Genomic DNA, 24,253 nt, shown 5'->3' on the forward strand with positions numbered 1-24,253 from the left:
GCGGGGTTGTCCTGTCGTGAGTATTGGTGCACACCTTCTGACTTGCATGCGCGCACTGCTGGTAGGCAGCTTTATCTCCTGGTTGATTAGTCTGTCCTCCCATTTGCACCTGGGAGGAGTGGTCTCTACTCTGTATTTAAACCCATGCCTCCCATGGTTCTGTGCTGAGTGTCGCTTTTACAGAGCTAGGCCTTAGCAGGAGGAGTAGGTGGTGTTCTGGGATAGAGGAAGTTCCGTGGTTGATTTTTGGGAGGTTTGGGTGAACGAGTTGGTTTGTGTGTTTTCCCTTCTGTGTTCACCAATCCTCCCTCTGTGTATAATTGACTGTGTGAGTGAATTGCCTTATCCTTTGATTTCTACTCAGTTTCCCTGTGTTTGTTTCCTAGTGTATGGTTCCTTCCCATATTGGTTTGGGGGAATCCTTTCCCACATTTTTCCTGTGTGCTGCTTGTGTTGTTAGTCAGCGCACACCCTTGTCAGTCCCTGTCAGTAGCAGCTTCACTTGTTCGTTAGGGGTGACCCCCTTTAGTCTCCAGTCCCTAGAGGTCTTATAGGGCATTCCTTCTCCCACTTCCCTCTAGGCCTACGGAATCAGTGAGAGAGGAGCTGTCGGGGTCAGGCTTAGCCTGAGTACAGCCGACCCACACCCGTGAGGCAGGGACCGGGATAGCTAGTGGGAGTAGTGCAGGGCGAGATTCCCTACTGCTATCCCTTAGCCCCGTTGCAGCTACCTGGACTGACATAACAGTCAGGACCCAGGCTCTTGCCTCCCAGGAGGGAGGAAATACCCAGTTCTAATTCACTTTCAGTAAAGGGAGCTTCAAGTACAGTCACGTCCTCAGGACGGAGAGAAGGAAGAGCCGTACAAGAGTGATGTTTTTATATGGGTCTGCATGATGATAGGGGCAGTTGGGAGAAGAGTGATGCTTTTACATAGAACTGTGTGATGGAAGGAGCAGTGGAGAGAGAAGTTATGCTTTTACAATGGGACTGCACGATGGAAGAATCAAAAGGGGAGGAGTGATGCTTTCAGACTGAGGTCCACATTGTGGAAACACAGCTTTTCTAGTTGTAGATTTTGGAATGGGAAATATAACGTAAGCTCTTATACTTCTACCTTCTGCTCACTCCTGGCTATGGCTAAAAAATCCCCCGCAAAATCTACAACAAAAAAAGCTGGGTTTCTGAAACTTGTGGCCTCAGTCGTACATGAGACTGAAAGATGGAAGGGGCAGTGGGGAGAGGAGTGATTCTTTTATTATTATTATTATTATTATTATATATATATATATATATATATATATATATATATATATATATATTATAATTATTTATTATATATATTTTTTTAATACAATGGACAGTATATATAAGAGAAGGAGAATGATGAATTTACATGGTACAGTATCGTGGAGAATGTGAGGAAGGGGAGTTGTATGAAGGACCTACTTACAGTAACTACAGAATACCCAGAGACCTTCAACCTACCTGCAGTAACTAGCAGTTTCTCTCTGCAGCAACTCCATTCTAGACTATTCACTAGTGAGCTGACTAGATAGGAGTTGCTGAAGGGAGGACCTACCAGGAGCAACTCCATTCTAGATGCAACCCTAGTAGAAGCAGGGATCGGTAATAATGTCTGCTGCATTCGCACGACTGCCGATCCCTGTCACTTAGTGTAACGTATCAGGACTTGTGGACAGCAGGCAGGAGATGAATGTTCCTCTCAGCCACTGTTAATTATGTGTGGAACAGTGGGGGTGCTAATGGGAAATTATACTGTGAAAGGGAAACCTATGAGGATACTGTGAGGACGCACAATAATGGGGCATTATACTGTTTGGATGCACTATTACCGCCCCTCCACAGTAGAATGCTCCTTAAATGCTCCTACCCACAGTTTAACACCACATTAGTGTCCCTCACACAGTGTAATGCCACTTTAGCCCCCTGCACAGTGTAAAGTCATGTTAGTCACCACCTACGCAGTGTAACGTCACATTAGTCACCCCACCCACACACCACGTAATGAAATATTAGAACCCCCCCACACAGTATAATGCCACATTAGTCTTCCACCGCCTAATCCTAATTTGTCATGTCTACACCTGGGGTGAGTCTTATAGTCAGACATGTCCTCCTTTCTGAAAAATATTTTAAATACTGAACATGTTCAGATCAGACCTCTACTTGACAGGAGACTCCGGTCAACTGACCTTCACTAAAAGTAGTTGAATAGCCCCTACTCTATTGCCTTCTGCAGCACATCATGTCTCGTGGACCATCATGGTAAAAACTGATGACAACTTATGGTTTTGGAGTAGAAATTTGTAAAAAAAAAAAGACTGATGACAACTGATGCATTTTCACATCAGTTTTGGCATTAGTTGTAAAGAGTAAGGAACAAAAAAAGTGACACTGATGCAACTGATATATGTGAGCCTACTCTAAGAAATGTATCAAGGGGCATAGCGAGTATTTTTATCCCTCGAGTATTGCATGATTTTAATTTCCAGAAATAAATGCGCAGTGAAAAGACAAAATTGCAATTTTTCCAGAGACCCACCATTTCAATGCTTGATATGTTACACCCAGCTTGTGAGAGCAGAGGCACACACTCCAAAACTTATTAAGGTGTTATCCTTGGTACATTAGTTTTCGTTTGTCTCTGACACAAGCTGGGCACAACATTTTGTGCACTGAAATAAAGTATTACTGGAAAAATTGTCATTTTCACTTCACAGCTGATGGTACATTCGTTTCTAGGACACGATATGTGAGAGACATGAAGGTAATAATTATTTCATTAAACATTATTAAGACACTTTATTATTACTTTCATATGTCTCACATATTAATAACCCTTATATGGGGCACACAGGGGTTAATGTAAGGTACATGATGGGATTAACTGCTATTAATGTGAGGCACATGGACTTACTAAAACTAAATTAATAACCCAAATGCCTGACATTACTAGGAACAGTAACCTCAGTGTGTAACTGTGTGTTTTACTTTCACTTTACTTTACTTTCACTTCACTCTCCTCGATGCAGACACGAGCCGGGACCTGCTGCCTCCCGGGCACAGGATTGCAAGGACCTGCATACATTTAGTGAAGAGGGAGTGTCCTATATCTTTACTGTTGCAACCACTGAAGGACACTCCCCCTTCACTTGATTTATACTGGTTCTTGCAGTCTGTGCTGCCTGACTCGAGTATAAGCCAAGGGGGCTTTTTCAGCATTTAAACTGTGCTGAAAAAGTTGGCTTATACTCGAGTAAATACGGTACCTTTCTTTGCATCCCTGCACTTTCTATGCAACTGTTTTCATGTGTGCATATTATTCTATATTTATGTTGCCTTTAAATAAATACCTTTGACACTTAGGGTGGGTTCACATCTGTGCCCTGGTTTTGCAGGTTTCCGTTTCCTGCCCGAAACTGGACAGGAGACGGAAACCTGCAGTCAAGTGAATGGGTTTGGAAAGATGCTGGCAGGTTTCCGTCTCCTGCCCTGTTTTGTGCAGGAAACGGAAACCTGCAAAACGGAGTGCCGGGCGCAGATGTGAACGAGCCCTTAGCCGCAGAGAGCACAAAACGCTCACAGGCGCTCACGGACCGGACACGGTCTGCCAGGTTTCCATCTTCTGTCGGCAGAAGACAGAAACCTGAAAATGAGATTGGGCGCTGGTGTGAACCTGCCCTAAGATTTAGATTTTTTTTTTTGCCATGTAGCATACATCACGACTAACATGTTATCTTTGTTGTATGGGTCATTATGATTACAGTGATTTCTCAAGTGTACCTAACCATTCATCTTACTTTTCAGAATAAGTTGCCATATATGTAAATGATGAGTAATGCTATTTTTGGTCCTTTTAGCCTTGTATATGGATTTTCTTGTATTTTTTTCCCTCTATAGGCTAAATCATTAATTTTTAGTTGTTCCTGATCTATCGTGAAGTCTCCCATAAACCACAGCAGAAACAGTTTTCTAATTCTCTCTCATTAGCAAGCAATATCAGCACAATAGAGGGCATTATAGAAATATACTAAACAGTAATAATATAAATGAAGCACTTGGAGTGAGATAGAGCACTTAGCATTAGCAGTAACAGCCCTTAGTCTGCCCGTGTCTTACCTTCTCTCATACTCCGCCCCTCTTTATGTACTCTCTAGAGTTCTATGGACATTTGTAATGTTATACCTTTGGGCTGAAGTCTTCCTTGGTTTCCAAGACTAATTCGGCATAACTTTCAGTGAATGGCAGTTTAGGGGTAACAGTGTGGGACAATGCAAAAGAGCCATGGTGGTGACAGATGTATTTTTCTCTGATAAGATCCATTACAGAGTTTGTTATAGTTGACTTTACTATGGATTTATGCAAAGTTTGTTAAAAATTTAGTAACTATTTAAGGATTAATGGCTGGGCTATTAGTCTGAATTAAATTTATTAAGCTTCTGCAATCACTACTGTTTAAATACCTTGCACTACTCATCTTGTACCAAACTGCATCCTGTATTACCATTGCATTTAACAGTTTTGCAGCCTTCAGACCTAAAACTATACAGCACAATCTTCTCGTGTAATGTCTGCTCTGAGGATTCTCTGATTAGTGGCAATAAATTTTGTATAATCAAACGTTGAATAAATGTTTTTATGTTTTTGGGTTTTTTTTATCAAAGAGTCAAAAAAACAATGTCAATTACATTTCTTTGTAGACTGATATAAAGGAGGCATATGACACGATTCCTCACACAAAGCTTGAGCAAGTAATCTCAAAAGTGATAAATCCAGATATTGAAGAAGTGTACTGCATACGACGTTATTCCATGCTGTGGATGGATTCACATGGCCGGATTAGGACATCTTTTAAGAGACATGTAAGAATTGATATATATAGTGCATATTGTATGGTTATATACACTCACTGGCCACTTTATTAGGTACACCTGTCCAACTGCTCGTTAACACTTAATTTCTAATCAGCCAATCACATGGCGGCAACTCAGTGCATTTAGGCATGTAGACATGGTCAAGACAATCTCCTGCAGTTCAAACCGAGCATCAGTATGGGGAAGAAAGGTGATTTGAGTGCCTTTGAACGTGGCATGGTTGTTGGTGCCAGAAGGGCTGGTCTGAGTATTTCAGAAACTGCTGATCTACTGGGATTTTCACGCACAACCATCTCTAGGGTTTACAGAGAATGGTCCGAAAAAGAAAAAACATCCAGTGAGCGGCAGTTCTGTGGGCGGAAATGCATTGTTGATGCCAGAGGTCAGAGGAGAATGGCCAGACTGGTTCGAGCTGATAGAAAGGCAACAGTGACTCAAATAGCCACCCGTTACAACCAAGGTAGCCAGAAGAGCATCTCTGAATGCACAGTACGTCGAACTTTGAGGCAGATGGGCTACAGCAGCAGAAGACCACACCGGGTGCCATTCCTTTCAGCTAAGAACAGGAAACTGAGGCTACAATTTGCACAAGCTCATCGAAATTGGACAATTGAAGATTGGAAAAACGTTGCCTGGTCTAATGAGTCTCGATTTCTGCTGCGACATTCGGATGGTAGGGTCAGAATTTGGCGTCAACAACATGAAAGCATGGATCCATCCTGCCTTGTATCAACGGTTCAGGCTGGTGGTGGTGGTGTCATGGTGTGGGGAATATTTTCTTGGCACTCTTTGGGCCCCTTGGTACCAATTGAGCATCGTTGCAACGCCAAAGCCTACCTGAGTATTGTTGCTGACCATGTCCATCCCTTTATGACCACAATGTACCCAACATCTGATGGCTACTTTCAACAGGATAATGCGCCATGTCATAAAGCTGGAATCATCTCAGACTGGTTTCTTGAACATGACAATGAGTTCACTGTACTCCAATGGCCTCCACAGTCACCAGATCTCAATCCAATAGAGCATCTTTGGGATGTGGTGGAACGGGAGATTCGCATCATGGATGTGCAGCCGACAAATCTGCGGCAACTGTGTGATGCCATCATGTCAATATGGACCAAAATCTCTGAGGAATGCTTCCAGCACCTTGTTTAATCTATGCCACGAAGAATTGAGGCAGTTCTGAAGGCAAAAGGGGGTCCAACCCGTTACTAGCATGGTGTACCTAATAAAGTGGCCGGTGAGTGTATGTCTATAAAGTTTTTCCTCTAATACCATTAATAGGGTGCCAGAGCTCAGATCACCTCTATTTGACCTGCCAATGTTAAGTAATTGTAGAACACCCACTTTTACAATAATCGGGCTGTATTGCCTTTTCAGACCCTAGAGTATAATGATTGGAGGCCCAGGGGAGGTGACAAACATAAAAACCAGTGGTACTCACCTCTTCTGGGCTACAGCACAACTCCCTGCTGTTTTCAGCTCTCTACAATGATCTCATAGACTTGGGTTATGCCAGCTTCATTATGCGTCGCAACACCCGTCTGATCCACGTGACGTCACTATAGAGGCCCGAAGACAGCATGGAGTTGCATCGGATCCAAGGAGAGGTGAGTAACACTATTTTAGGTTTGTCAACTCCATTGGGCCTGCGATCATTTTATTCTGGGGTCTGAAGAGACCCCAAAGTATGATTATAGCAGTATTTGTTGGGTTTTCCCCAACAAATACTCTTTCTGCTGTCCCATGACCTTACTCAACGATTCCTGCTCACAGCTGCCTCTGTTCTGTGACTCTTTCTGTTCTCCAGGGGGCCCGTATGTACCATATCATGTCACTGAGATGCACGGGCTGCCCTAGAAGGTAGAAGGGGAAGCAGAGACGGGTGTGAGCAAGAGCGGTAATCGGTAAGAAAATAGGGCTTGTTGCCTGCTGGTATTAATCCAAAAAAAAAAGAGAGAAGCAGCACAAGGTTGCTGACCCTGTAGCAGCTGCTTCGGTAGTACTTACATCACTGACTCAAGTGTATGAAGGTACTTGTCTTGTAGGATATTCACATATAGCTCAGCATTAAGACTGCCATCGATCCTGGTCAAGTAGCCACCTTTGGCTGTGAAACAACCATACGTCATCAGGCTTCCCTCACCAAACTTGACAGTTCCTTCAATTTCTTGATCCGTTAGCCCCCCCCTTTTCCCTTATTTTTTCCAGACTCATTTGCACGCATCAGAGCCCAATCTATTGACTTTCCTCTGAATGCTCTAAATCTCCTGTTTCCAAACTTCTACTGTCCAATTTTCATACTTTTTTGCAAACTCGAGCCAACACTTCTAATGACGATATTGAAGTTGAGGCTTTTTTACTTTTTATTGGGCCATCATTCCAGACTTGTGTAATGTGCATCACATGGGGCTTGCATTGATGTGATCTTACTATTAAGAATCATATGAACCACCTCCACTGCTATTCTCAGGATAGGCCATAAATACCTGATTGGTAGGGGCTGACACCTGGGCCCATCAGCTTTTTCAACATCTTTCCTGTACATAATACGGGTCCAGAATCAGATAGCTGTGTCAAATGTGTAGCAACCGGACACAGTCAGTGTAGCTCAGCTCCCACTGGCTTCAATAAGTGCTGAAATGCGGTGAAGGCGTTCAACCGCTATCTATTTCCAGCCGTGTATTGTATACAGGCTGGTTACTGGATGCAGCTATGTACAGCTTATGGGGCCAGGGTGTCTGTCTCCTACCAATTAGGTATTTATGGCCTATCCTACTTTTAAAAAAATAGCCTGGACAACCTCTTTTAATATTCCATCCCAATGCCCCACACACTTTAATGCCCCCACCCCCCACAGAATATTAGCCCCCATCACTGCCCCTTCAAAATATAATGGCCCTATCGCTGGTCCTCATGCACTACTGGGAAAGTGAAGGGGTCACTATTTGGGGGGGGATAAGTGAAGGGGTGACTGTATGGGCTATACAGTGGCCTCTTCACTGGTCCCCCTTATATCAGTATTAGGTCATTACTTACCTGTCTGATCCCTGGTTCTACTAAATATTGGTACTTATCTTGTAGGCCATAGGCTTAATGTGGCCTGTTGCCTTCATGTTGGAATTCTGGTTGAGCAGGAAGTCTGTGCCTCTGCCAGTAGCAGAGCCAGATTGGTTTTGTTATCTGGTTGTATTTTTAAGATCAGGAGAACTGGCTGCATTCACGTGCCAATCCCCGCTCCTGTCTGTGGTCTCCTCCGCTTCCCTCATCAGGCTTCAATGGCCCTGTTAGCTGCACATCATTTTGTGATGACGTAATGTGCAGTACACAGGAGGCTGAACAGGAAGACTTCAGTGAGCAGGAGCAGGGATAAGTTAATTACCAGACCCCCACGATCTATTAAAAAAGCAGTGTTGGTTCAGTACAGCTCTCTAAAGACATCAGACCAATTCCTGGTACCCTGGTGGGCCAGTCTGAATGTGAGACCGGGGCGTGGGAAAGGTTAACAGAGGTCACAAAATTAATATAATTGACTAATATGGAATCTATTTGCTTTTGCACAATTGTATCATACTGTATGTTTCAGCATACAGTCACCACTACATGTAGGAACCATATTCCACCATAATGACACTTCTCATTACCATTTTTTAATGCAATGTGTATTGAATTTTTTTTCTTACCCTTTTGCTTTCACTTTACAACATTATTATTGTACTCAAACTAACTCTCATCCCAGAAACGGAAAGCTAGCTCTCTGTGCCCACCAACTGGCTCTGCTATCCTATAAATCAGTGCAACATTAGTACATAAGCCAAACCAGAGTCTTATCCGTAAGCACAGGCTGTATAGAGCGGGGTATAGACGAAAGAAGGACATACAGTCCCAAAAGGTTGAAATATTCAACATATACAACAATAATTATGAAAAACGTTTTTTTATTCATGAAAAATTCATATTAAAAAACATATATACACAAAATATGAAAAGCAAGACACAGAACACCAAAATTCTATAGAACATTCTCAGAACACCAAAAATGTATAGAGCGGGATACTGGTTATATAGGTAAGAGGCGCTTGGTGTAGGCGTTGGGAAACTGTTTACCCTTTTTCTCAGCGAGAATATTAGAATCCCTACAACAACCTGGCAGTTTTTAAAGTCATGTTCTTCTGTTTACTGTCTTTCTAAATCAAGATTTAGTTCTGTGCCTGAATATTAGACATTCGGATTATGGCAAGACAGATAAAATGAATTTAACTGTATTTTGTTAAAGATAACATTTATTTTCTTTTTCAGTTATAGTGAACTGATGTGTAACTATTTTTTTTTCTTTTGTTTTGATTTTTGATAGGTTACAAGCTTGGTTGATTTTATACCTAATATGAAATGTTTTTTAGCACATTTTCAAGAAAGTAATTTGGTTCACAATGCCATCCTCGTGGAACAGGTATAACTATTTTGTCTTTGTATGAAATACTATTGTGAAGTCTGAAATGATAATTTAAAATGTATAATTTCTTAATTCCATTAAAACCTATATGGTTAATTTCCATGGGTAATCATAAATCTCATATCAGGTAAGTAGGAGCAAGTAGTATGACTGGTAGAGACTCACACTAACCTCCTATCCTGATTTTCCTCTCTATCTGCTATGTGTATGTGATATGCCCTTTAGTCTCTGTTGTTCATTATCCCTACATGTTTCTGCGAGTTTATTACAGTGAGTCTTCAGGGGATATACTGTATACTTAGAAGGGGCATAAATTATATAGACAGCAAGACACAGTTGTATGTTGAATGACAGCATACCAGCTCTCTGTATGAACAGCTGTTAACCAGAATCCTTATCATTATCAAATACTCTAGGGTGAATCAGAAGGGTCATCCAGGTTTAGAAAACATAGCTACTTTCTCCTTTATGGTAATTCTGCAGCTCAGTCCCAATTATTTGAATGGTTCTCAGCTGTAGCAATAGCATGTGACCAACGGATGTGAGGTCACTTTTATAGAAGAGGATAATAGCCATGTTTTCTAATACTTGATAACGCCTTTAAGAAGTGAGCAATTTGCAGCTTACTGAGCAGATTCCAGAATGCGAACAGTATTATTACAAATGGTGGAGTTTTAATGTTGTCATGCATCTGAATTTTTTCCTTGAAAAACAAGCATGACATGGAATTTCAAATCTGCAACATTACCATAAAGCTTTTAACTGCAATGTTTATGTTCATTTATGAGTCTTCAGCAAATCTACATGTAATGCCTGTGTATTTTGCATGGATTTGCAGCAAGATCTGCAACAGAAAAATCAGCCCAGATAAGTTAAGTATAATCTGCATTTTATCGCAGACAAACATTTGTTAAATTGGGGTGGACATACCTGTGGTTTGATCAACCTTGTATGTACTCCTGTTTTCTGGGTAAGAAAGCTACCTTTGTTGCACACTTTTTATATGCTAAAAATTATTAAAATGAAATAAAAATTCTGCTGCTCACATTATTGGCAAGTGCTTGATGTTTGTGGCCAAACACGTCATTACATATGAAAGAAAACTGGCATATATATTAACACTTAAAATCTATGACCGTTGCTAATGGTATAGATTTCAATTCCTGGCATGCATATATTCCAAGATACACCAAAATCCTTAAGACGCATATGTCTTTTAATAAATATACCTCATCTGATTGCCACCGCACCAGTTCCTACTTGGCAGTATTCATAAGTCAGTTGCGTGTATATGTCAAAATTCTCACACTATGACCACAAAATGACCACAGTAATGTTAAAGGGGCTCTATCAGCAAAATCATGCTGATAGAGCCCCACATATGCGTGAATAGCCTTTAAAAAGGCTATTCAGGCACCGTAAAAAATGGCCTGGTAGCATGCGGCGGCTACTGTGCAGGCGCCCAGGCCATTTTTTTTTATATCAGTGTCTGCTCGCGAGCGCCAGAGGAAGAAGAGGCGGGGATGAAGATGAAGACACACCCTGAATGCCCACCCAGCGTGCACGATCCGTAAGTAGATAATATCCTTTTTTAGGGTTTTATTCAATGGAAAATCAGTTTGCATTAGTTATTCTCTGTACTACCAAGTTTAATTTGTGCCTTAGGGGATTTCTTAGTGATACATTGTCTATAAATGACAAAGTAAAAACCGGCAACTTGTTATATCCATAAGCCCAGATTTTCTAGTGTAAATGTGTCATATCTTTGGTATATTGTGGAGCAACATAGGCACATTACTTTGGGCTAAATTGTTTGACTTGCTAGATATGTGGGTATGGATTCTTAGGCAGGGTTCACACTACTGATGGATTCCGATATGAAAGTGTCTGTTTAAAAAAAAAAAAAAAAAAATACAGACACCTATCTTATTGGACACAAATGTCCGTTATAAGTCCGTTGCCCATAGATTTCCATGTTAAAAAATTAACGGACACTTGCCGTCCGTTTTTTTATAACATTGGAAGGCAGGGGTCTGCGCTCACTGGTAGGTCTTGAATAACAGCCGGAAAAGTGGGTGTAGTAGTAAAAAGTAGATTTTGTTTCTTGTAAAGACTATTAAAAGCACAACGCGTTTCGGACCATCACAGGTCCTTTCTCAAGTGCAGATTAGCTGTGAATGAGCTGAGTGGTTTTATTAAATCCGTTTTTTTATAACGAACAGGAAAATCCTGCATGTAGGATTTTTTTGTCCGCTGGAAAAAAAGGGACTTGGGTGTAAACGGACACTAGCAGACACAAGAGAACATCCCATTGAAATGAATGGAAATTGCAAACGGACCAGCTAGTGTCCGTTGCTAAAATCATGTAACCGACAATAACCACGGACACTGCTCACCAATGGTAGTGTGAATGCCCAATTAGAAAGCAGGAGTGTGGGTTAAATGTGCCAAAATTATGATAGATTTTTCATTGTGAGACATATGTATATAACACGTGATATCTACATTTGTGGTACTTCATACTTTTGAGCAATGCATGTGAATTTTGTCTGCTTTCATATATGTAGAGCCTTTCTTTAAATGAAAACTCAAGCAAATTGCTAGCTTTCTTCCAACAAATCATCTTTAACCACATTCTGAAAATTAATGATCGGTGAGTTTTTGGCTTTTTTTTTTTTTGTCATTTATAATAGATGTCAGTTTTGTAATACTGAACCTTTTAATGTGCTGACACAGCAGACTTTAACTATTTAGTACATCTGTGCAGGAAATGAATGTACAGATAGACAGTATTATTAAATCAATGGCTGGAAACACCGGAGAGGGGAGAGAAATACAGGAAGTGAGAAGCAGACACTGCACCCTACCTGGCTGAAGGGCTGACATGGGAAAACCCCTTTATCAATATCAGAGATGAGATATATAAACATAATATATGTTGTAAATCTGGCAGACACAATACAACAGTGGAAAGGTTTTGCACTTTCTTACAAGATCATTCTCATGAAGATGATAATGTTTCCTAAAATTGTTATATATCTTACAAGCCGTTCCCATTTATCGTAAGCCTATTACTTGAATAGGCAGCAGCCATGTCCACTGCATAGCAGTGGTTCTGTTCAACTGCAGCGCCACTCCGATGACTTAAATAGGAACACTGCTGTATGCATGACTTGTCTACTAGAAGCTTCTGACACCCCGGAGGCTGCTAGAACTGATGATCTGTGTCAGATCCTGGAGTTGGAACGGACAGATCCCGTGACTTGGTCATGTATGAAAATTTAATTTGGGGCTGAAAAAAAATTCGATTTGGGAAATACCGGGGCAAAAAATCCTCTGTGTTTTATAATACCTGCAATGTGGTTGGTATTCTGGCTATTCCCATCCACATATTGCAGAGGTGGTGCTGGTTGAACCTTGTATTTGCAAATTAAACAGGACAGTTTTAAAATGTTCTGAATTTCTCAGTGACAGATCCTGGATAATAAATCTGGGACATTTTTAAACTGTATATAGTAGTCTATGTTTACATCATATTTGAGTTTGCTTCGTTTCTAACAAAAAAAAAATGTCAAAAGTTTGTGCAGTGTGTTACATCTTCAGCCATACCCCCTTTTGTGGCAAGCTCTGCTCTGTTATCAGTAAACCTTGTCCACCCTGTTGTGCAAAGCAAAGAAGATCGCTAAAGCTAAGGCCCCACATAGCGGGCTGCAGCAAAAAAAGTGCTGCAGGGAAAACCGCGGTGGCAACGCATTGAAGTTTTTCCAAAAGCATTTCTCTTACATTATACCTATAGGGAAAGTGCCGGCATTTCGATAGGTATAATTGACTTGCTCTGATTTCCAAAACCACAATGGTTTTGGAAATTGCAGCGCTATGGTAGAATTAAACAGCTAGTCTGCTCTAAAAACCATGGTGTTTACACCACGTGGGATTCCGGCCTAAAATAGTTAATAAATATGATGTGACACACACAACAGTCTTTTTGTGAAAATTCAACAGCTGTATGGATACCGAATTCTATTACCGTATTTTCTGGACTATAAGGCGCACATAAAATACTTTGATTTCCTCAGAAATCGAAAGTGCGCCTTATAGTCCGGTGCGCCTTATATAAGGCTTGAAGCGGCGGCACGCGAGGAGTTAAGCGGCGGCCGCCGGCAAAGTCTCCATGCCGCTTCCATACATTGCAATGGGAGCGCGCTATTCAAATAGTATTCGTTCATCTCTAACTATTTGAATAGCGCGCTCTCAACCGATCCGAACAGTACTCACTCAACTCTAGATTCTACCATTAAAAGAACTTTTTCCCCCTGACCACGTCGGAATAGCCTTAAAAAGGCTATTCGTCTCTTACCTCTTCCATAGTCAGCGCCGCCTTCTCCCTGAGCTGTGTTCGCGCCTTCCGTTTCGTCTTCTTTGGGCCTCATGGATGACGCATGCGCAGTCGGCTCTGGCTGCGAGAGCCTGTTAGAGCCGACTGCGCATGCGTCATCCATGAGGCCCAAAGAAGACAGAGACGGAGCTGCGGAAGAAGGCGGCGCTGGCTATGGTAAAAAGGTAAGAGACTATTCCGACGTGATCAAGAAGGAAGAAGTTCTTTTAATGGTAGAATCCCTTTAACTCCTCGCGTGCCGAGCGCTTCCATTCATTTCAATGGAAGCGTGCCATTGAAATGAATAGAAGCGGCTGGCACGCGGGGGGTTAAGCGGCCGCCGGCAAAGTCTGCCAGCCGCCGCTTTCAATCACATATAAGATGCACCGGACAGTGCTGCGGCTTATAGTCCGGTGCGCCTTATATATGGACCTAGGCAGGACTATAAGGCGCTCATGGGTAATGCGCCTTATAGTCCGGTGCGCCTTATAGTCCGCAAAATACGGTAGCTACATTTTTTTTTTTTAGTAATAAGAATAAAACCGTTTGTGCTGCATATGGAAACTTTTTATATATTGCAAATATGATCATATGTTTTGTTTTAAATAATGAATATACCGGTAGAATAGAAATCTTTGTCGCTTTTCTTGAATATGCGATACAATAAAACTGTGGGATCCTCATAAAATACACATATGTTTTATGTCTTATTGTTTTTCATTTCAGATATTATATGCAGTGTTGTGGAATACCTCAAGGATCCATATTGTCCGCATTGCTTTGTAGCTTATGTTATGGTGATATGGAAAATAAATTGGTCTGTGGAGTACAAAAGGATGGGTAGGTAATATGTAACATTTAACAGTTATTCCTTGACTTGACTAAGATTATGATGTAATAGTGGTTGCTGCTAAGATTCTAGCAGGAAATCAATTTCAAGAGCTCTGACTGCCAAATGTTTATAAGGGCTCGTTCACATCTGCAGCCCAGTCTCCGTACTTAGGTTTCCGTTTCCTGCCTAAAACACAGGCAGGATACGGAAACCTGCAGGAGACTTTCTCACCCATTCATTTGAATGGGTGAGAAAGCTGTCCGGCCGTGCGCGGCGGTGAGCGTTTTGCGCTCTCCGCCGCGAAACCGGGTTTTATAATCCGGACACAGAGTCGGACATGCAGTACTCTGTGTCTGGATAAAAAAATCCGGTTTCGCGGCGGAGAGCGCAAAACGCTCACCGCCGCGCATGGCCGGACCCGGTCTATGGTTTCCGTCTTCTGGCATGCAGAAGACGGAAACCATAGAACGGAGACCCCAGACGCAGGTGTGAACCCAGCGTCACATAAATTGTACCTTATCCACCTAGGAATCACTTTAATGCAAACGATGACACAAGACCTGTACATGAGTGGAGAGCTGCCTAACAGCGAATACAGTCTTACCACTATTAACCAATCATGTCGTTTCTTGTGCTGATCTGATTTCTTAATATATCTTTATAATGGTAATATCATTTTTCTCTCTTATTTCATTGGGGGACACAGCACCATGAGTATAAGCCTGTCCACTATGAGTCTGACACTAAGAATATTAAAAGTTGTTGGCTCTGCCATTAGACTATACCCTCTCCATAGACGGATAAGATACTTATGCAGAAATTCTTCTAAACTGATCTCCCAAACCATTACAGGGTTCTTTTAAACTGGGGCCCTCACTTGGATCCCTGGAGCTGGGCCATAATTTTAGATAATAATCCCCTTTTTCTTGGGCACTTTTAGCCCTTTCTTGTCATGGTCCGAGTGGCCCCTGTCTTTTTCCACCCTTGCTGTGGTAACCCCTTTCCTATCCCCTGGGACCTTTTTCAGGCCTCGAGTGGGCCTTCCGGAGCTCCTAGCCAGGCCTCCCTGCCAAGAGAGAATCGCTTGGCTGTGATTCTTTTTTAGTTCCTTGGGGCTTGACCTGATTCCCCATCCCAGGCTCCCATTGGCTCAGGGGAGGTTCCATTTTTTTTTCTCCTTACTTCCTGGCTGTTGTTACTGGCAGGAATTTTTGTGGGAGTTTCTTTATTTTTTTTCCAAAGAAATATTTTTCTTTCTGAGGTTGTTTTTTTCTGTGCTAACTGGCTTTCTGCAGCCCTGCTGGCTACTGCAGCTCTTCTGGATCTTCTTTTCTTACTTCTTGTGGGATGCATCACCTGGGAATAGTCTCTGTGCAGGCTCCTGCAGCAGTCACCAATTGCACTTCAGTGATTTGGTAGGTTATTCGCACTGATTTACCCCTTAGGGCCCTTTCTGCTTTGTCCTCCTGTGACGAGCCAACTAGCACTTGGCTTTTCCCAGTCCTGCCATGTTTTTCTTGTGTGACTGCTGTAATAAAAAGCTACCATGTGGTCAATCTGAGCCCATCTGCTCTCTCTACCTTCCGCCTAAGCCAGCTCAAGACCCTTACGGACCCTCACTGGATTGGTCGGCTTCCTTTACCAAGCCATGGCGACCTTGCCAGACTTAATCAGTCATCAGTCAGGATCCTTATTCCGAAGTCCAATCAGCTGCACATTCATTTCTGGAAAATAAATTGGTGCAACAATCAAGGGTTGAAAATGCTGCACCCTTTGTGTAGTTTACAAAATGGGGTTTCTGTACTTACATCATAACAACGGACGCTGGGTTCACACCAGCGTTCGATCTCCGTTTTCAGGTTTTCCGTCTTCTGCATGCAGAAGACAGAAACCTGTTATGCCGAGTCCGGCCGTGAGCATTATATGCGCTCCATGGCTCCATTTTTTTTTTTTTTTTTTTTTTTTTTTTTTAAACCGGACACAGAGTCGGACATGCAGTACTCTGTGTCCGGTTTAAAAAAAAAAAAAAAAACGGTTTTGCCGCGGAGCGCATAAAATGCTCACCCGCGCACACGGCCAGAGACTTTTCAAGCCCATTCAAATTAATGGGCTTGAAACAAAACGGAAACCTGCAGAATGGAGTATGGGTGCAGATGTGAATGAGCCCTGAATATGAGTCTGCGCTCCAAAAGCTTAATTGTGCTCCTCGCCTTCTGTGCACAGGCTGTTTGGTGCCCAAATAGCAGTTCCTATCCACATATGGGGTAGTTCAGTACTCGGAAGAAATTTGTGCATCAAATTTTTGTGTGGATTTTCTCCTGTAGCCTTTTGTGAAAATATGAAAAATTTGTGGATAAAGTGACATTATAGTAATTTTTCATTTTCATGCTTATTATACTTTCCAAAAAAGGTACTATAGTGTACTATTTTCCAGCTAAATCTATTTGGCAAACCCAACAGCAGTTTAAATCCACATATGAGGTATTTCCATGCTCAAGAGAAATTGCACAAGTTTTTTGATGCATTATAAGGTTTAACCCCTTTTGAATGTATAGTTTTGAATTATTTTAGAGGTTTAGTTTTGAAATTGGGGAGAGTTAAGGGGGAGGGTGCTAGTACATAGGCTTTTAAAATCCCCCTCAGAACTGAAGTGGTCTCTAAAAAAATGAGTTTGGGAAATTTTCCTGTAAATTTGGAAAATTGCTGTTAGACTTGTAAGGGTATGTGCTCATTCCTATGGGTGTGTGCTATTTGAAACTGCCGTTTCGAATAGTACTTGCTTATCTTTACATATGTGTATCACATTGTAACTTATATCGCAGAGAAAATCAAGTGCAGGATTACTATCCAGCCACTAGATGTCAGTGCATGACTCTTAGACAGAAATATAATGGGTCAGACTTATTATGCCTTGTAGTCTAGTTTTCTGGTGTTCAAGTCATAAAAAGTCACAAATCACATTTATTTCTTTGCCACTTACCCAAACATGGGACATGGTGAGGGTGGCAGGGCTATTGACCCCATAGAGTTTATCATCATCAGAAAGTAACACAAACCAACTACTACAAAGTTATCTATTGTCTAACAGAAATGCTTCTCACTATAATCACTGTTGTTCTTCCCATACTTGTGAACACCACTTTTCCAACCCAAACCAGCCTCATGGTAAGGAAATCTTTATCTCTCCATCTATCCTACCCCACCCTCTGACTTTCTCACCAAAGCTACTCACAAACCTGCAAGCATTCCGCCCTAGAAATACACAACAAATTATACAACTGGCAAATGGTTGCTTCTCCAGTTATGCTCCCAGGGGTCATGCCGGATGTTGACCTTTTCTCCTCCTGCTTGATCCACAAGCTCCCCCACTACGTGATCAAGTCTCAGGATCTCCAGGTCATCACTGTCGATTCTTTTGTGATTCCCTGGTGGGACTTCCATCTTCTGTACCCATATCCTATTCTTCCTCTTCTCTCTCGGGTTGTCTCAAATTCAAGACCGAGGGGGTTCCAGCCATCCTGATGACTGCAGATTGGCCCCGCCAGGCCTGATACTCATATTCCTGCTGACAGACGCTCCTTCGTCTCTTCCTCTGCAAGTCGTTTTTCTGTGTCAAGGACTGCTGTTCCTCTACCTTACCTCAGCTGCATTTACAGTGTGGCTGTTGAAGCCGAGATCCTGAGGTCTCATGTTTTTTTCAGAACCTGATATCCAGACCATTCTCACGTCCATAATCCACAGTCGTCAAAGATCGCACGCAGGAGACATACGTGGTGGTGTAAGAGTCGTCACTTCCATCCTCTCTTCTCAGGCTTCCTGGCTTTTCTCCAGACCGATTTGACCAAGGACTTGTTTTTTCTTCCCAGAAGGGGCCCTTTCCATTCTTTTTCAGAAGACCCTGGCCTTCCAGATGCAGATGAAGACTTTCCTTCAACGAGTGGCACACTGTGCTCCTTGCTACTTTCCTCGATTGTCTTACTGTTTCTCTACCCGGACCTAAGAACCTGCCTTAGCGCTCTCTTCTCTGCCTGGATGTGGTGTGGGTGATTCAGATCTTTTTTTTTTTTTTTTTCCCTTCCATCGTGTTTGTTCGGCCCTCACAAGAGCCTGGCTGCTTCCAAGGCTTCCATCTCCAGGTGGATTCAGTTTACTATCAGGACTATTGCCTCTTGGATAGGCCGCCACCCCTACATGGGATGGTTCGCTCTTCGTGAGCCTCTTGGACTGTTCGGCACCAGGCTTTTGTCACCTCTACAGAGCTGACACCTGGGCCTCTGTGCACGCCATTGTTTGGCCTCTATCAATTCTACCTTCGGTCATAAGTGTGCTAGGTTGCTCGTATGGGTGTGTAATTCCCACCCTCTGGGACTGCTTTAGGACATCCCATAGTGCTGTGTTCCCCAATCAAATAAGTAAGAAAAATGGATTTTAGTGCTCACTGTACAATCCTTTTTGTGTTGTATTCATTGGAGGGACAGATCCCACCCTTGTTTCTTGTTTTTCCTGTCCCAGTCTGTTTAGGGTTCATTTTTGGGTTCAGGATATGATGGTGGTTGTTGGTTCCCTATTCTTTTTGTTTGTGACTCTCTCACTCTTTCTCACTGCTGCGATACATAGTATCTGTAGAGAGAGTATACCCTCCTAGAGACAGATCCTAATATCAGCTTCATAGTGGCCTGGTCTATACCCATGGTGTTGTGTCCCCCAATGAATACAACGAGAAAAAGATTTTATGGTGAGTACAAAAAGCCATTTTTATTCAATACTATTTACTACTATCAATAGTAAACAGATTTGTCACAGAACCTCACTATCAACTTGGATGGCATTTAGTACCTATTTAATGGAAGTTTTTTGCTCATTACAGAGTTTTTATGAGACTTATTGATGACTTCTTGCTGGTAACACCTCACTTGGAACAAGCAAAACGATTTTTAAGGTAGGTTGTTAAGCTGATCAATAGAGTTTTAAGTTATATGCATAAGTTTGTCATATGGTAATTGGGGCCCTTTATAAATACTCAGTGGCCTAAGTAGGGGTTCCTCTACTTAGGCTGCTGAGATCGCTGATTGGCCCCAGCAGTCACGTGCAGTGGGGACTTCCACCAAAACAAGACTCTGGAGCGACAAAATGTTTGGATTTTTTCACCTTATCCTGCACAACCCCTTTAAACACACTAAGTCCTTTCAGTTTTTCAAAACTTTGTCCTCGCCCTATTAACTGCTAAAAGTAGAGATTGCATGTGCAAAACTGCAAATGCCCTAGTGTCCTTAACAATAATACCAAAAAGAATTACGGTCCTAAAACAGTGCCCTACTGATCACACCCAAACAAATAGCAACTAGAGATGAGCGAACACTGTTCGGATCAGCCGATCCGAACAGCACGCTCCCATAGAAATGAATGGAAGCAGACTTTGCCGGCGGCCGGCCGCTTAACCCCCCGTGTGCCGGCCGCTTCCATTCATTTCTATGGGAGCATGCTGTGAGCGTGCTGTTCGGAACGTCTCATCTCTAATAGCAACACATAGATAGCGTCCTCCAAAAAAAAAGGGAGGAGGGGAGAATTACTTGTCACATCTCTGGTGAAAGCCGCAAACATCTTCCATACATCACAATGCCATGTTTTATTGTAACAAATACTCTTGTAGAAATGCAGATCAAAACATTGTATGCAAGATTTTGGTAAAGGCTGTGGTCTCCATCATGCTTGATCTCATTGATGATCCATTGGGTTGTTTATAGGCGGTGGTGATGTACAAAACTACTTTTGTCTTGAAAAATGAGAAAATTAAAAGCACGTTTGCAGTGTTTGCTAAAGAAACCTATGGTGTATGCAGTGATCTCTATACACTGGAAACGGGTTGCAGAACCTTTCAACCAGCTCCATCACTACCACTTCTGATCCTTAGTTCACATCTGCGTTTGGTAATCTGCATGGGGACCCTTTCCCCCGAATGGACTACCGAACGCATTGGTAAGCAGTGTTCAGTGAAAGCACAAGGACCCCATTGACTATAATGGGGTCCGCGTGCTTTCCGTGCGCTGCCCGCATGAGTTATGCGGACATGAAAGTAGATCACGATCTATTTTTCTGTCCACATGTACAGGGTTTGTTTGAGAAAAAATGAAATTTTCTTCCCACCATGCCATGTATAAATTGGCTAATGTGAGTGAGAAGCGGGCCTCCATGGGGGCTCCGCAAATCTCTAAATAATAATTACCGTTAAACATAAAAAAATTAAGTTTGAGTAAATACGAATAAATAAGCAATTAAACGTGTCTAGGCATTTGGTTAATACTGATGATGCTCCTAAAAGGAGCGGTCTTGCCCCACTTGAAAATGAAGCTAGGAGCAGTATTTTCCATAATCTACACTCTTCCTGATCCCCCAAATAACCTCTGCCCTGACATGGGTGGACCCAAAAAGTCACCCTGTTAATCTCACTGGTCTTGTTTCGTCCTTGAATGGCATGTTTCGTCCTTTGTCATATGCACTCATTCAGGGGTTCTGCAAGAGAGTCAGTATGGGGGGGGGTGTATCACAACACCTGTATATATACCTATATAGATCCCAGACGTACCAGGAAATGTTAAAACTTAGGGGGGACCAATGGACTTTACCCTAGACAAAACCTGTCTACAGATGTGGAGTGTTGTATAAAGAGGCGCTAATGGTGACTCTTTGGCAACTTATTGAGCCCTCCTGACTGGGATACCCGAGGAACCATATCCTGCTCATTTTTAAGTGAAATCCTTATAAACATACTGGTGTAGATTTCAGCTATAACTAACTCAATGATTTAAATCTGTTGAGCCCTGGTATTTCTGCCCTGCTTATCCTACTTTTCTCATAAGTGATGGGCTGATTAAAACTGGACAAGGTGCCATATTGTTTAGCCATGGATCAAAAATGTGCCACTTTTGTGACATTAAACTGGTGTTAATATAAATATACATATGTTCTGCTATTGTACTTTAAGAACTCTTGCAGAAGGAATTCCTGAATATGGCTGTTCAATAAGTCTGGACAAGACAGTAGTGAATTTTCCTATTGATGACGTTCCCGGGTGCTCAACAGTAGAGCAGTTACCCGCCCGATCTCTGTTCCGTTGGTGCGGTCTTTTGCTTGACACACAAACTTTGGAAGTTTTTTGTGATTACTCGAGGTAAGCTAAAATATTGGTGCCCTTTTTAGATTATAAGAGAATTTATTATTTTGTTTAAATTACAAATTAAATGTGTAAATTTAGGTATATGATTTTGTTCATCTGTCACCACCTTCTTGTAGCACACAATACAGTGATGAACAACACTCCTTTGTTATTTATGTCACTTTAGTAGGTTTGGAGAAGAATAACTTTGAAGTCTTATGCATATGGGAAGTTGGTGCACTGGGGGCAGGTTATCGGCTCCCTGGAGCACTGCTCTTGTTACTCGGACCCCTGCTTTCTGCCTGCATCTTCCCCCTTTGCTGTAAGAATTGATTCTCCCACATTGAATCCTGCAAATGAAACATCACGTGACCTGGGAGTATGGGAGAGATTTATTACTTGTGATTTCATATCAGGGGAGTGGAGAAGAGATGGGTGCACAGAGAGTGAGAACAGGAGATGGATCATGGGAAATCTAGTTTGTCCACAGATTCACTGCATGTAAATGACAGTGATACACCTGGTGGACACCTGTTATTTATAAGTATTAGGAGATCTGGGATGACAATTATGCAAGCACTTATATGAGCACTTGTTACTGGCAATTATGGAAAAATAAGGTAAAACACATGAAAACATTTGTATATGCCTTTGATGTGTAGTTGACTATTTTCATTTTATGCAGTCATATGCTAACATAAGGCATTGTTTTACAATAATTATTATGGGGGCATTCACACTACCGTTGGTGTGCACTCATCAGCAGTGTCCGTGGCTATTGTCCGTACAAGATCTGATCTGTATGAAATTTCCATTCATTTCAATGGGATTTTATCTTGCCATCTAGCCATCAGTTACTGTCCATTTGTGTCCATTATGATAGGTGTCAGTTTTGCTTGTTTTTTAAACGGACACCTTCTGAACGGAATCCAACGGTAGTGTGAACCCTGTCTTAGTGATTTGTTTCTACAAAGTGAGCCAACATTAAAAAAACTGGTAGGAAAAATGTGATTTAGACCCTGATATGTAATAATATACACTTGAAGGAAGATAAACTTTATATGTTGACGGCATGTGCGTTTAGCAACTTAAAGGCATATAACTTACCTAAATAACTTGTTCTAAAGTACATCCACATGATTTATGTCCACAGCTTTTCCTGCACTTCAATTCGAGCAAGTTTGTCATTTTGTCATAGTTCTAAAGCTGGCGAAAATTTGAGACATAAACTATTAAATGTCCTCCGACTTAAATGCCACAGCCTTTTTCTTGACCTTAAGGTAAGTCTTGTTTCTTGAACTATTTGTGTGTGAAATTTTTGTTTACCTGAAGTACAAGGCTGACAATATTTTCTTTCAAATCTGTAGGTAAACAGTCTGCGAACTGTTCACATTAATGTCTACAAGATCTTGTTACTTCAGGCGTACAGGTATGTACCACTATTTGAATGTAATATTTTAGTATATTCTATGTATTACATATGGAGGCGATATAGCAATCATACGTTATACAATAACCTTAAGTTTAAATTTTTATGGACTGATTTCTCTGGAAACTTCTACAGATACAGTTCTGTATCCAGTGTTTCTATTACTTTGGTATATAGGAAATTAAATGTACCAGGAAAATGGCAATATGTACATAAAAAAAAAAAAAAAACTAAATGTAACCTTGTTTATTGAAATGTATAACTTTTTTTTAAACTTTTCCTGATTTGTCAGTTAAGAGTGGGCTTTGACTGTTTTATACAATTGACATCTGTTTACAATGGCTAGGTTTGTAGGCATCTGAGCGGCTAGACAGAAAAAGGGGGCTCCATCCGTCTCCAACTGTTCCACCCATACTCTTCAATGCAACTGCAAAATGCTAAGGGATTATTATGGCAGCCCATGTTTTAGAAGTGTTGCAATTTATTGTACAAATGATCACTTTTAGTCTCCAAGAGAAACTTTTAAAAATATAATATATATATGTAATAATATCTAATATTAAAAGATAGTATTCTTTCCCGTTTATCATATAGAAAATTAAACATAATTTTTATCACCACATTGCACATTATTTATGCTACAAAGTGAACACCATTAAAAAAAAAAAACATTGCAGGAATTGCAGATTTTTGGTGACCTCATATCTCAATACAAATGGAATAAAAAGGATGAAAAGGTTACATGTTCCAAGAAGGAGCAAATATACAGTTCATCCAGCAGATGCTAAGCTTTCTTGACAATTCCACCAACCAAATAAATAAAAAAAAGATATGGAATATGGAGACACACAGTTATTTAACAAAAAGAGTCTTTTATTAAGGCAGGGGCCCCACGTTACGAAAACACAGCGTTTTGGTCGCGGCATAAAAAACAGCATTTTACAGTACCTGCAAAGTGAATGGGATGCTGGCTAAGTCCATCTACACATTGCAAAGCAAGATCCGCTTTGGAAGAGCGTTTTTATAGCATGTCATTTATACCTATGGAAACTTTGAAGACTTTCTGTCAAAAATGGTGTGGAAAAATCCTCAATGTGTTTCCACCATGTT

General features: G+C 41.5%; 1 protein-coding gene across 1 annotated transcript in view; it reads left to right on the forward strand.

Annotated features, from left to right (window-relative positions):
• Positions 1 to 24,253, forward strand: part of TERT (telomerase reverse transcriptase) — a 55,207-nt gene that overhangs the window by 25,122 nt on the left and 5,832 nt on the right. The window contains exons 6-13 of the mRNA XM_075271080.1: positions 4,725 to 4,886; positions 9,256 to 9,351; positions 11,922 to 12,007; positions 14,456 to 14,569; positions 19,429 to 19,500; positions 21,544 to 21,729; positions 22,868 to 22,994; positions 23,082 to 23,143. Coding sequence (XP_075127181.1) covers positions 4,725 to 4,886; positions 9,256 to 9,351; positions 11,922 to 12,007; positions 14,456 to 14,569; positions 19,429 to 19,500; positions 21,544 to 21,729; positions 22,868 to 22,994; positions 23,082 to 23,143 — 905 coding nt within the window. The remainder of the gene's footprint in view (positions 1 to 4,724; positions 4,887 to 9,255; positions 9,352 to 11,921; positions 12,008 to 14,455; positions 14,570 to 19,428; positions 19,501 to 21,543; positions 21,730 to 22,867; positions 22,995 to 23,081; positions 23,144 to 24,253) is intronic.

The sequence above is a fragment of the Leptodactylus fuscus genome, chromosome 4 (genome assembly GCF_031893055.1).
Source record: "Leptodactylus fuscus isolate aLepFus1 chromosome 4, aLepFus1.hap2, whole genome shotgun sequence".
NCBI lineage: Eukaryota > Metazoa > Chordata > Amphibia > Anura > Leptodactylidae > Leptodactylus > Leptodactylus fuscus.